The sequence below is a fragment of the Rattus rattus genome, chromosome 6 (assembly GCF_011064425.1).
Source record: "Rattus rattus isolate New Zealand chromosome 6, Rrattus_CSIRO_v1, whole genome shotgun sequence".
NCBI classification, from domain to species: Eukaryota; Metazoa; Chordata; class Mammalia; order Rodentia; family Muridae; genus Rattus; species Rattus rattus.
In genome coordinates this window covers 35,288,420-35,301,868 of record NC_046159.1, presented here as the reverse complement: position 1 = coordinate 35,301,868, position 13,449 = coordinate 35,288,420, and the positions used below count along the sequence as shown (strand labels likewise).

The window sequence follows — 13,449 nt, the reverse complement described above, 5'->3', positions numbered from 1 at the left end:
ATATTTTTAATCATGATTCATAATACATGTATGTTTATAAAGGATCATATGTTCAGTTTAGAAGACTTTGCTTTCTCTTCTTCATTTCTGGTAGACTTTGTGTAGATCTTTCAGGACTATATATAAAAGGTAGCTGAGGGTCTTACATTGTGTAATCTTCTAGATGACTATGTGTCGAGTCCGCCTATGTACCCAAAGCACCTGGAAAGTGAAAGGCTGGTGTCTAGAGACATGGGTAGGTGCTGTAATTTAGTTGATGTGGCTTATAGTCAAACCATAGGTGAATATGTTTTTACACAGGCCACGTATTGCTTTAAGGTATGGCCAGGCACATGAACTGCTGTTCTACACAGATGTTCTACATGTAGATCAGGGGATTAAGCCCTCAAAAGAGGACTCTATACATAAGTTGTGGTTTGTAGATTGTTGAAAGGCTGTCCTAAGGGAGGCATACAGAGGCATTAGGTCTTAATAAACACTCCTCTAAATACCCGAAGGCCACTCTTATTGGAAGGCAGATCTTACTTCAGAGGTACCCTGTGAGACTCCTAGTAGTTGTCATTGATAATGAATAATATCTACATCATTCGTTGAGCAAAGTTCCAGTCTGCAATCTTGCTGTCAGATTGTTTTCTTTCCGAATATTGGAAAAGTAATAACAGCTAACATGAGATGATCAAATTCCAGAGATAGAAAATAGAAATACTGGCAGATGCCTGACTATTATTATTATTATTATTATTATTATTATTATTATTATTATTATTATGTGTGGTGGAAGTTCTCTGTATAGGTTTGTGTGCACAAGTGCAAGAATCCATGGAAGAAAAATCTTTGAGACATCCCTGGAGTTGGTGTTCTTAGGCAGTTACATACCACCCATTGTATGTGTTGAGATTTTAGCATTCAAGAGCAATGTGTGCTCTTAACCACTGAATTGTCTCTCCAGCTCCAAATTCCTGAATATTTAAGAATGCCTGTTCATTTCTATTTTTCTATGAAAAGGATTTTACTTTAGTCCTCTTCAGTCAGTCTTGTTGTCAGAAATATTGAGACATGGCATCTAATCTTACAAATTTGCATAAGCAGCTATAGCCTGGAGTTGCAGGTACGCCAGTAGAAATCTCCATTCTCTTCTCCCAGAAATCCTTCTTTTTCCCCAGCAGTCACAATCATAAATTATCCTGAGCTGCTCTGAGTCCTGGAGGAAATAAAATGTCATTGTAATATAAATAAGAATAATCCAAAGCTACTAAATAATAAATAATTTTTGCAGCATACACTATTGTTCTTAGGTCTCTGAAAGATAGTAGTGACCAGCAATCATACTTATGTCATAGAGATAGTAAACATACTATACTATAAAAAATACCATGTGATTCACCTTCTGATTTTTCAAGAGTTGTTAGTAGACGAAAGTTCATGAATTCAGAAAAAAATATGATTATACAAAATACACCCAAGAAAAGCATTTAAAATGATGCTTTAGGAGTGGTAAATTACCTTAAGTGTATTATCATTAATTTAAATTTTTTATTTGACTATAACATTTGTAAATAGTAAGTTTGTAACACCAGTTTATTGGAAACATAAATTTTTACCAAGAATGGCTCATTGATTTTTATATTAAATTTAGCTTCTTAAAGACTTAAACTGCAAAGGAGCTAGAGACCTCAGTATAAACACTGATTTTCAGGATTAATTATTCATGTCTAGTATGCTACTGGGAGGCTGTGGCATGAATATACTTAGCATGTATAATAATTCATATACAGTCATGAATTATTAATAGATTATACCTGTGAAACATTTGCATAGAAACCAAAATTACCTTGTCTTGGAGAATGAACTCTACGCGTAATGTTGTAAAGGATATAGCCATATAGAGCTCTCCCTTTCTTTCTCTCCTGTGCCTATGTGTGTTTGGTCTTATGTAAAGAATCAATAATACATAAGCAAAGAGTAAACACACGAGATTCTATCATTTATGACAATGAATCAGAGGTCATTGTCATAGTTAAGCCAAACAGTGATTTCATCATGCATGAATTATTAAAATGTTACTATTTTGCTAAATGAAACTTGAATGGTGATCTCCTCACTAGAGGCTAGGAATGGAGGTATTTTCTACAATAATGTGTGTATCTCACTTTTTCTGCCTCATTTGTAAACATTTCCCATGGATTGCTTGTTTCATTTTCACCACAATTAACTGTTGTTTTCTCAAAAATAATGGCAGCTTGCCACTAATCTCTAAGTAGACATAGAGAATTTCTAGGTGAATCTCTGTCAAGCTTTATTCCATGATGTCAGCCAAAATGATTTGTATTTGTTTAACTGAATTTACTTTAGCAACATTTTGTAGAAATGCAAATGAGAAAGACATGGATGAATAGGGTAAATATGTTGGCTTCTAAACTTCAAATTCAAGACAGGAGTATTCAGACATGAGTGGAAACAAGAAGGAAGGCATGACAGTAACTCCTCAAAGCACCTGAGTCATACATAAAAGAGACCCCCATTCCCACAAGTTCTTACAACCATGTGACCAATAGTCCTCTTCTTATGAGAGCTCACAAATCACTGGCTTTCATTCATAGTTACCTATCTGAGGTTTCCCAATATATTTTCTGGGTTACATAATATTTAATTCCTGAGATAGGATGAGATGATTTCATTAACCTGCCAGTTGATGATTGTAAGAAAGATTCTGTTTCCCTACAGATATGAAATACTACATTTATTCTCTAGTATATTCTACCCCCATGCTTACCTGTGATTCTTTGATCATGCTTATTTCTTCTGTACCAGATCTTCTCTTCTTTTCTCCTAGGGACTTTTGAATTGTCTTATCATGGGATTTTTGATGTGTTTATCTCTCCTCCTCTACCCCCGAGGAATCATACTCACTTTCTCTTTTTATTCATAAAGTTATGGCTCTTAGATAGTTTCCCATATGAACTATAAAGCATCTGGTCTAGCTATCAGAGAAAATGTTAGCATTGCTACTCATGAAAGGGACAAATTATCTTGGAGAGAATTGTCATAGGGAAGAACTGAACCCTCCTGAAGAACTGATATTGGCCGGATTAAATGGAAAGATACCATGAGAATTTAGATGCAATACTTTGTCTTTGCTTGTGGAGTTATTTCATTTCTGGGTTTATACTCAACTTGTAATGAGTTGTTATCTAAGCGTATAAATATGAATGAGTTTTCTTGGTTATATCTTGCTGCTCTCCTAAGTTCCTTATGTTTCCATTGGTTTGATCAAATATGTTATTCAATACATACAACTTGGTCTTTTTTCATTGCAGTAAAGTTTAGATGATTCGCAGTACTCAGAAGAAAGAAGAGAAATGCAACTTTCAATGGTAGAATGCTCCATATCTGTCTTTTTTTTTCGGAGCTGGGGACCAAACCCAGGGCCTTGTGCTTGCTAGGCAAGCACTCTACCACTGAGTTAAATCCCCAACCCTCCATATCTGTCTTATAAGGTGCCAGATTGGTGTGATTTTCCAGAGGATCTGAATTTCATTGTCAAACTCAGATGACACCTTATGATGTCTATAATTCAGTGACTAAAGATTTAACATCCATGTCTGGTCTCATGCATGTAGTATACATATACATGCAGACAAAGCACCATACACGTAAAATAAAACAATCAACCCTATAGGAATAAATATACAGTCATTTCATTCCCATTGAGACATTAGCAGTAAGTTTGATATCACAGTAACCCTGTACCCCTTCTCCATCGTGTATTTCTTTTTCCTTCTAATTCAAGCAGTAATGGATTTCTGGGAATTCTCTTTCTAACATATCACTTTCTTTTCTCTTCCCCACACTCATATTGTTCTGTGCTGTGAATCAATCTTACCCTTACCCCTGAACCACTGACCCACTCCGCATTTGTATTGTCCTTTCCTCTGTTTATTGGAAGTTTCATGTACTGTTCTCCAGATCATGTATACTGTGATGAAATATACATTCTTTAACCACAGCCACGTCATGGTTTGGAAGCAGTGTGGGAAGCGTTACAGAGAGCCCTTGTACTTGAGCTCTAAAGTCAGAAGCACTGGTGTTGCTTGTCACTGGGGCTGATAAGGATATTCCCCTGACCTGCTGCACACATCGTGGAGTTGAGAACCTAACATGCTTGGATGCTGCATATTTCAGGAAGTTTAGATGCTAGGTAAAGCCTCTCTCTGTCTTCTGACCTGGCAATGACATCCTGATAGCATTCCTCATACCCTTTAGGGAGATCTTCCATGCCCTTTCAGCTAGAAGGACCTTTTCCTAATCATGTCTCCCAGGATGAATCATGCCTTTGTTGAGTACGCTCCATAATCTCAGGAGGTACATGAGGCCATCACTTCATTTCACATAGGAGAGAACCCAGCAAGAACAGTTTGTAATGACAGATGAAACCTTATTCCTTCTCCTTCTTGTTTAGAATTAACTTCCCAAATGATGACAGTTGTGCTTAACATGAGACAGTGGGACACTGCTTCAGATGAGCCCCGGAAGGAATTTAGGAAATTAAATTTATCAGTTCAACCAAAGGAGAAAGTTCACGCTAAGAATTCCATCTGCTTCATATAAAAGCAGAATAGATTTGCTTTAATAAATCTTTGATTCTGTTTCCTTTGAATCAAAACCGTGGGACTTGGTGCCGTGGGTTATATTTCAATACTCTGGTAATGGTCTTAATTGTACTGAGATATATGCTCCAATCATGTTTCTTCTGAAATTTAATAGAGATGTGGAAAAGTCTCATTTCACACATACATAATAGAGAAAGAGACAGGTAGGAGAAGAATGGTTATTTGTTCTTCAAATGTCTGATACTATTCCTATCTCTCTGCCCTACCTGGGTCACTAAACCTCTTTTGTGATGAGCCCTGTTTCTAATGGTACACAAGCAGATTCTTCTGGCAGCTAAAATTGTAATGACAGACTATGTGTAGGGACTTGAATGCTTAAGCAGAAGCAAGGCCTTGCCATGTCAGAAGCTCCTTATCTGCCAGTAAAGAGCTACAAAGTATACTTTTCTGAAGGGACTTCAAAGACTACTGTCAGGTACTTTAAACATCTGGCTGTAACAGGATTCTTGAAAGCCATGAAGATCTTGTGTGTGGTTAGTTTTCTTTTCTCTGAATCAGAGTACAGGAAACTAATAAGAATCCATTTATCACTCCCATGATGCTAGTAAAAGGTAATAAGTTGTTGGATCCTGTAAGGAAGTCTGACTTGTACAAGCAAAAGCAAGGCCGCAAGAATGGCCTATGTGGATGATACCATTTTATCTCTTTCTCTGACCCTAGGGTTGTCTGAGAAGACATGTTTTTGAACCTGGGTTACCCCAGCACTATCAGACCAAAGAAGCACATACAAGGTTGCTTTAGTTCCTCATCCTATTGTTAGACCACATAATGCTTTCTCTTTTTGTTTTTGAACTACCAGTTTCCCCTGTAGTACAAGTTGTTTTATAATGGGGCATCTTCAAGGAAGAGAGAAATTGGCATGGTTTGTGAGTAAGAGCAAACTCCATAGGATTTTTCTAGATCTTTTGTGGGTATGAAATTCTAAAAATAAGAAAGAAAATAAAAATCCAGCTTTTCCCTCCTGCTATTAGTCTGGTCTTCATTTTTTCCTGGTCAGTTGAACAAATGATATGATACTTACCAAAATATATGCCTACTTAATAGAATATGTAACAGATATCGATGTTTGAAACCAGGCACCCTGCTATCAAATTCATCTGGATCTTCATTTCTGACTTTGAAGTATGGTTATGAGTTGTAGCTGCTGCCTAGAGTTAATGTGACACTTAAAGAGAAAATGTATGTAGAATGCTTTCTGGTTTTGTCATTGTGACCACTGACACATCTTTTATGGCATATGGAAAAGCTGAATATTTTAAGTATGTGGTAATAGGTCCGTCTTTGCCTATAATTCTTTAGCCTTAAACTTTCTAAGTTTTTGGCTTACTTCCACTGCCACTGATGACACTGTACAGACTGACAGAGGGGGTGGTGCCATCTTCATTTCTACAAATAGACAAAAGGAAGACTAGCAGTGTTAATTGTGGACTTCCCTGGGTGATGTAGTGACATTAATGGAACTGTCATTCAAGCTTAGTTCTTACGACATTTTGAGTCTAAGTCTGATTACTGTGGCTTTTTGTTTGTTTGTTTGCACTTTGATTCTCTTGAGACCCTTGTAGGTCCATTGCAATATTTGAAGTACACAATCCAGAAAGAGCAGCTGGAGAATTGTACAGTACTTAGACTCTAATGTCTCTTCTAAGGTAGATTTTCTATGAGTAACAAAGAAGTGGCATACTTATGTACCTGTGGCCTCTTTAAAATCAATTTATTCCCATTTTGACTAGGAAGCCAATTTCATGATGGGACAAAACTAAAAGAAAAGGCCTTGAAATGTTATTCACTAATTCATATCTGAAATAGCCAAGTACAAAGACTAGCACATAATGGTTGACTTTGGGCACGTTCTAATTTTTTTTCTAAGCTTGTGCTTTCTTTTTTACCAAGTGAGAATCGTGCTAATAATTACTGCATGACAGGTCTACAGTAAGCACTGAAACACTTGTTACTGTGGGAAGATGACAAAACTAGTATTTTGATAAGTTCCCTTGATGCCACAGCAAAATATTTGGCCAAAGCAAGTTAGAGAAGGAAAGGTTCATGGAAGCTCACAGTTGAGTATAGCCCGTTATGTATTCAAGCAGGGATTTAGGAAGGCATCTGGTCACAGTGCATCCACAGAGGGGAGAACAATAAATGCTAGTGCTTAGCTTGCTTTACTCTTTTATTCAACACAGAACCCCAGTCTAAGAAGGAGCCTATCCACAGTTAAGGAGGGGACCCTACCTCAACTAATCTAATAAGACATTGCCCAGAAATTTGTCACCTACATAAGTCAACACCCTCAGGCTGACAGTATTAATCATCACAGCTGAAGACGTTTGTCCCTGGTTTAGCTCACTCGAGATGCAAAACTCTTTTTCCTTATATCACTGCTTGGGTTTTCAGTGAAAAAAGCGCTTGTAGATCTCCCTTGCTTACTGAGTTAGAGATCTTCCTATAGTTTAGCCAAATATATGAGTGTGTATGTATTCATTTATACATATGCATTTATATACATAAATACATGTGTATGTGTATTCATATATGCATATATGTTTTATATGTGCTTATATGTACATTTATATAATATGTGCATGAGTGTGTGTGTGTGTGCATAGTAAATCTTCTACCCTACAACCTATAATGTGTTGCTTTTTTTTATTCTCCATATGGCAGCAGTGATCTCCATGACTTCTGACCTTCTCATTTAACTCTATTTAGGATTCGATGCTTACTTCACATCCCGGACACTTGAAAACAACAGGAGAAATGTATGGTTTGCTGAATATTGGGAAGAAAACTTCAACTGCAAGTTGACAATTAGTGGGTCCAAAAAAGAAGACACAGATCGCAAATGCACAGGTAATTTCCTTCCCGTTTTCTTCCTGCAACTTTACATAGAGGGCATTGAGACATTTGCACGACTGACAGAGGAAGCCTGGTTGGAAACAAATTGGAAAAGTAAATTGAATTTTACTAGATTGTTCAGACAAAAGAATAGAAGCATAACTCTTGCGAGTCAATGTGGAGATAAGAATGTATTCTTTTCAGCCTGCCCATCTCACTGTAATTGTCATTTCTACTGATTCTTGATATCTCATTGTTTTAAACACTCCTGTTGATAAATATTGGTTCCTATTCTATCCAGAAGAATGAAGTCATTTTCAAATAAACAAAGTCCCCTGAGAAATTCCATACCAGGAACAATGGTAACTGTTATCATCCGCAGTATTTCGGTTTAAGTTAACAGAATGCTTATATTTAAAATAATGTGTATAATTAATTATTTCCATAATATAAAAGTGAAAGAGATATTCGCTATTTATAATATGCTTAAAACGTTCCCTGCTTCTCATACACATCTCTTGTAAGTTTCTTCCTAATGAAAAATATATTTGTGGTAAATAAAGGAGAACACAGACATTTGTTCATTTAGTCAGTTCCAGATATTTATTAAGGGATTTCATTTCTGCTAAGGACCATTTTAGGCACTGATGGTCTTGGTGTGAATCAGGCAGTCGGGATCTCTGCTTTCCTGAGGCTTAGGATGTAGCACAGGAGTAGGAAGAAGGCCATTCACATTACTCCAGTGAATTTGTCATCTAAAGTAGAAAGAAATAGGGACATATACAAGAGGAACTTCAATTGTGTTGAAGGCATGAATGTTCCCCTAAGTCTTCCTTGAAAGAATAATGTTTGAATCAACATCTGGAAAAAGGATTAGACAACTGTCAATTGGTGAAGGAAAAAAATTGGTGAAGAAGAATCAGTGATAAAGGAAACCATGGTACAGATCTGTAGAAAAGGATTAGTGTGACTTTGAGAATATAACAAACAACAACAACAACAAAATGGGAAATGGAGTACATTCATCTTTGTGGAAATATGGGGAATCTAGGGAGAATGAATGGGTTAGTCTGTAACCGCCAAAAGAAGACGAAATGCTACCTTTTATTTGATCAAATTTGATCTTTATTTGCAATTAATCTTGTATTTGACACTTGAGTATTGAATACTGTGGAAGACTAAATAGTCTTATTCTGTTGTCCACTCGCCTTCAATATTTGTGACAGTGACTTGAAGGCATCTCAACACCCTAGAGTGTACTCAGTATGATGAAGCATACTGAGGGCAAGGGCACGGGGAAAGCTAAAGCAGGAAAGTCCTTAGTACATGTGCATGAGAAGCAGAGTTCAACTCCCTGAACTCTAAAGGAAAAGGTATGATGACAAGCAAGGAAATTCCAGCACTGGAGAGGCAAACATAGTTCAAACCCTGAAGTTCATGGACCAGCTATCCGAAACTAAATGTTGAGTCCAGGCCTATGTGAGGCTTTGGCTTTGTCTCAAAATGTAATGTAGACAGGTTCTAAGGAGGAATGAAACACAAGGTTGTCCAGATTTACACACACACACACACACACACACACACACACACACACACACACACGCACACATACACACACACAAACACATTCACACATATACACTATATACATATCTACATATACATACACACAATGTTGATGTCTCCTTAGATACTAGTTTATTTCCTTTATCTTATTCAGTTTATCATTGCAATCTAGTTATTAAATTTTAATCACCTGAATGTGGTCCATTAAGCTCTTCATTAAGTAACTTGTTAATTAGATAAGATATATATGGTACATAGTTCTTAAGATTATCATGAAGGATTTGAGAATACTTAAGAGTCTATCTTTTCTCAAAGAGGTTTCTGTGAAAGAGAAGATGTACAACAGAGCGAGAAATAAAAACACTGCTGTAAAATCAATAGAACACATATATTGGAAGCATCATGGTTTAACTAGAATGTCAGAGTAACCACATGCTCCGTTCAAACCTCAATATATAACAGCACAATGTTCTCAGAAACATAGTCTTTCTATTGTTGGAGAGAAAATGAAGAAAATTGATTCAATGTTGACTAGACCTAGGTGACACAGAGCTTTCAAGTGGAAACTGAAAAAATTAGTTTGACATCTGGATAATTTGTCTGTAAGACAGGGAACACTGAAGTGTACGACAGTATGCAGATGATGGATGACAGTTTCCAGACTGTTTCTGACATCTGATGTTCCATAAGAATGGTTGGAGTTGGAGTGGAATGTTAGATGGAACTTAGGCTTGTATCTATCTAAGGCCAAGACTCTCTTTTGGCAAGCTCTGGCCCAAGAGGTTCCATGGACACCACATCTTAGTGCTTAGCATAGAAGAATTGAAGTTTATAAAAATCATTATGGCCAAGCTACCACCAGAAACAGAAAATGTGTTTTTTGCCTTTCTGTTGTACTCATTCCATGGTTGCAGTTTCTAAATTATTTGACCTAAAGCTATCTTCTTGTTGCCTCTTCATGTGGTCTTCTTTATTAGGCAATGATTTCACTAGGGAAAGATTTAATTATATGATATTTAGAAAATTGTGTTTACTAGAATAGCTTACTCAAAAGGTAGTCTAACAATGGCCATCTGCATACCTCAGAGACTCAGACCTGATGGTTACTCAGCCATTGCAAGTAGCAGGGTTCCTCAGAAGTCCCTATGAAAAGATGTGAAAGGCCTGAAAAGTCCTGATGACATGCTGGTCCTCAGCTCATGGTGGCAGAAACAATAGCAGCAATCAGCAGCAGCAGCAGCAGCAGCAGCAGCAGCAGCAGCAGCAGCAGCAGCAGCAGCAGCAGCAGCTTTCCTTTAAACTCTTTCCATCTCGACAACTCCTTAAAAGGTGTCAAATATTAATGGTGGATCTTCCTTACTAGTGGTTGTCTAGAAATCACCCTCACAGACACATTCAGAAGCATCTTTTAGTTAATTCCATAATCTACCTGTTAAGTTACAAGCAAGGTAAATCAACACAAGTTCCTTTAAAGTATCCCAGTTAACAAGACATGGTCTATTGAGTGCTACCAAGTACAATTACTATTACTCTTATTCTTCAAGCCTATAGACATTAATAGGTAAGAAATAGAGAATGCCATTGTAATTTTTTCTTTACTTCCGTTTATTTTCCAAGCTGGAGTCTCTTATGTTGCTTCAGTAGTATTTTGAAAACACACTTAACATATTTTTACATTTAGCCACTTCTCCTCCTTGGTAGTAGAAATCAGTGGAGAAAATAAGGCTGATTGGCAGTTTAGAGAGAAAAGTAAACTGACATCACTGAAACAGTGGATGTTTTGGAATGGGGACTGCAAAAACAGTGTCCTTCATTCCTTCCTATGTCTGAAATTGATGAAAAATTAATTCTTCTAAAAATTTGGTTACAATGCTTAGCATGAGATTTTTTCTCAGTTCTGAGTCTACACAAGCTCCGGGCAAACCAATATGGCATGTGTCTTGTCACAAACTTTGGTGATGAACGATGAGATCCATCGCACTTGAAGAAAGCAGGTTGCATTTGTAATGCTGTAATGAAAGCTTTTAGATCCAATATTAGTAAAAGAATTCTAAGAGGAAAAATAATTTTTGGAGAAATGAGAATAATATTCACTTCTGTAGAATTTTGGTGGATTCTGGTTTATGGTCATTCTTATAGCAAATACCCTGAGAAACCATCTAACCATTGTCCCATATATTACCCACATTCATGTGGATGTCTGCAAGGCAAGGTAGAGGTTCTTAATCGCTCCATAGTTTTCAAATATTCCAAAGGTCCTGTATACCCAATTCTAACTCTAAAACCTATCCGTTTTTCCTTAACTATCCTTTGAAGTTGTTTTCTCCTCAAGAACCCAAACATTGGTAGCCAGTGACCTTGCACATGGCTCCTTCTGGATGATATTCAGGAAAGGAATATTTGTAAGATGATCAAACCTTTTACAGAATTTATCATTTATCATATTTCATAGTAGGGATACATTATCCCATGAAGACCGCATTAGAGTCACACACTGGGAAATAGAACCTACCATCCATTTTGATTAAAAAAAACCATGTCCTTCAGAGTCAAAAGAGCATATAGTTTCTGTTCAATAGTTGTACGTAGGACTCCTGACTCTAAGCCCATCAACTGAGTATGTATGAGTCTTGGCACATTACTGCTAACTCAGAGATATGGTCCATGTATTATATTACCATGCTGAGGACAATAGTTCTGTGAAGATGCTAAGAAGAGAAGAAAAATGAAATGACATCTCAGGAAACAAAGTTAATCTCCAATCAGGAAAGTATCTATACCCATATAGTTATTAGTTTTAGAATCAATGCAGGCAGGGTATGCCATCAAGGCCTATCAGTGGGTTTCCCTATAAAATCTTGGAAAATATTGCTTAACTTCTCAAAGCTGTTCTTCCTGCTTGAAATGAAGAAGGGAACAAAGCTTTGGAAGCTGCTGTGGGGATTAAATTAGACAATTCAAGTGTAAAATCTGAAGTGACATTAGCACATGGTCCCAATTCAGCATTGTTAACACTTACTCACCAATCTGGCTGAATGCAATTGCCTGTGAGGAATTCATGATTATCCTATTGTTTATGTGAGGTCTAAGGAAGAAATGATCATATATCAAAGCTCAAGAAGAAAATAAAACCAGAAATTTAACTAAATGTACAGGTGGAGATGAGAGCATTTCAGGGATGCCAACTCAATACTACTGTACTGAGGTACTAAAATATTCACAAACAGGCACGAAGCCATACTGAACTCTGAGTGGAAATCTCACTGTCAGAGAAAGTAAAGCACTATGACAGAGTGTGTATCCAGGCATTCTCTAGCACGGAACTAGCCTGACTCCTCACTTCCCATACTTTCCCCTGTATTCAAAGAGAAATAGTATATGTACAAGGTCTCAAATGTATCCTTTCTGTTTAATACAAGTTTCCAGCAATCTGAATGTGTTTGCCTATGCCAACCGTAAAGAAATATCTGTCTCTTATGTCTTGCAGCTCACGCAGAACATTTGTCTAACTAACATTACTGTTCTGCCAGGTACCACTTTGTGGACACTGATTCATCACAGTTACCTCTTCACAGAAAGGAAGGAACTCAGCATTTAGGAATCCATCATCTCGTGAAGGAACAATTGGGCTGTTAGAGATTTGTTTTCCTTCGGCTATGACAAAGGATAAATAAATGAATAGAAGCATTTTTCCCATAGCAATTCATTGTCTTTGTTGCTTGTGTTTTCTCTCTTGTATTATTCTCTTACATTACATCCTGACTGCCTTTTTCCTTCTCCACCTCCTTGCAGTCTCTCCATCCAATCGCACCTCTGCTTCAGATCTACTTCTCTGTTCCCTTTCAAAAAAGAGCAGGCCTCCCAGATATATTAAATAAACATAGTATAACAAGTTATAAATAAGACTAACTACACGATACAAAATTCAGTTTGACTTGTGTTCCAGTATCCTGAACCAATATTACCCACGGAAATATCAAAAAATCTGAAGATAAGACACTGTTAAATGCCTACTTTTGCTTATTTGATTTGTTTTTGAAAATCATTTAGCTGCGTGACTCAGCTTGGCTTGGTATTTTACCTGTAGTGCAGGATGTGGGAAGTCTGCTTCAGACTCCTGACTTCTTGGATCATAGATGTGAGCCATCGCATGTGCACTTTAATGTCCTTGGTGTGTAGTTAGAATTCTTAAAGTTTTTCCATCTCAATACTGAGGGTTTAAGTAAAGTCTTTTAAAGGGTTTTTAAATAATTATTAATTAATGTATTTATTTTATATCCCAATCATAGCTTACTCGCTCTCTTCCCAGTTCCTCCCTCTTGCCACCAAGCCTCACCAACCTTCTACTCTCCTTTTCTCATCAGAGAAGCTCCCATGGATA

General features: G+C 37.0%; 1 protein-coding gene across 3 annotated transcripts in view; it reads left to right on the top strand.

The window, feature by feature from the left end:
- Positions 1-13,449, top strand: part of Grm7 (glutamate metabotropic receptor 7) — an 808,808-nt gene that overhangs the window by 523,630 nt on the left and 271,729 nt on the right. For all 3 annotated transcript variants that reach the window (XM_032905985.1, XM_032905983.1, XM_032905984.1), the window contains exon 5: positions 7,377-7,517. In XM_032905985.1, the coding sequence (XP_032761876.1) occupies positions 7,377-7,517 (141 nt within the window). The remainder of the gene's footprint in view (positions 1-7,376; positions 7,518-13,449) is intronic.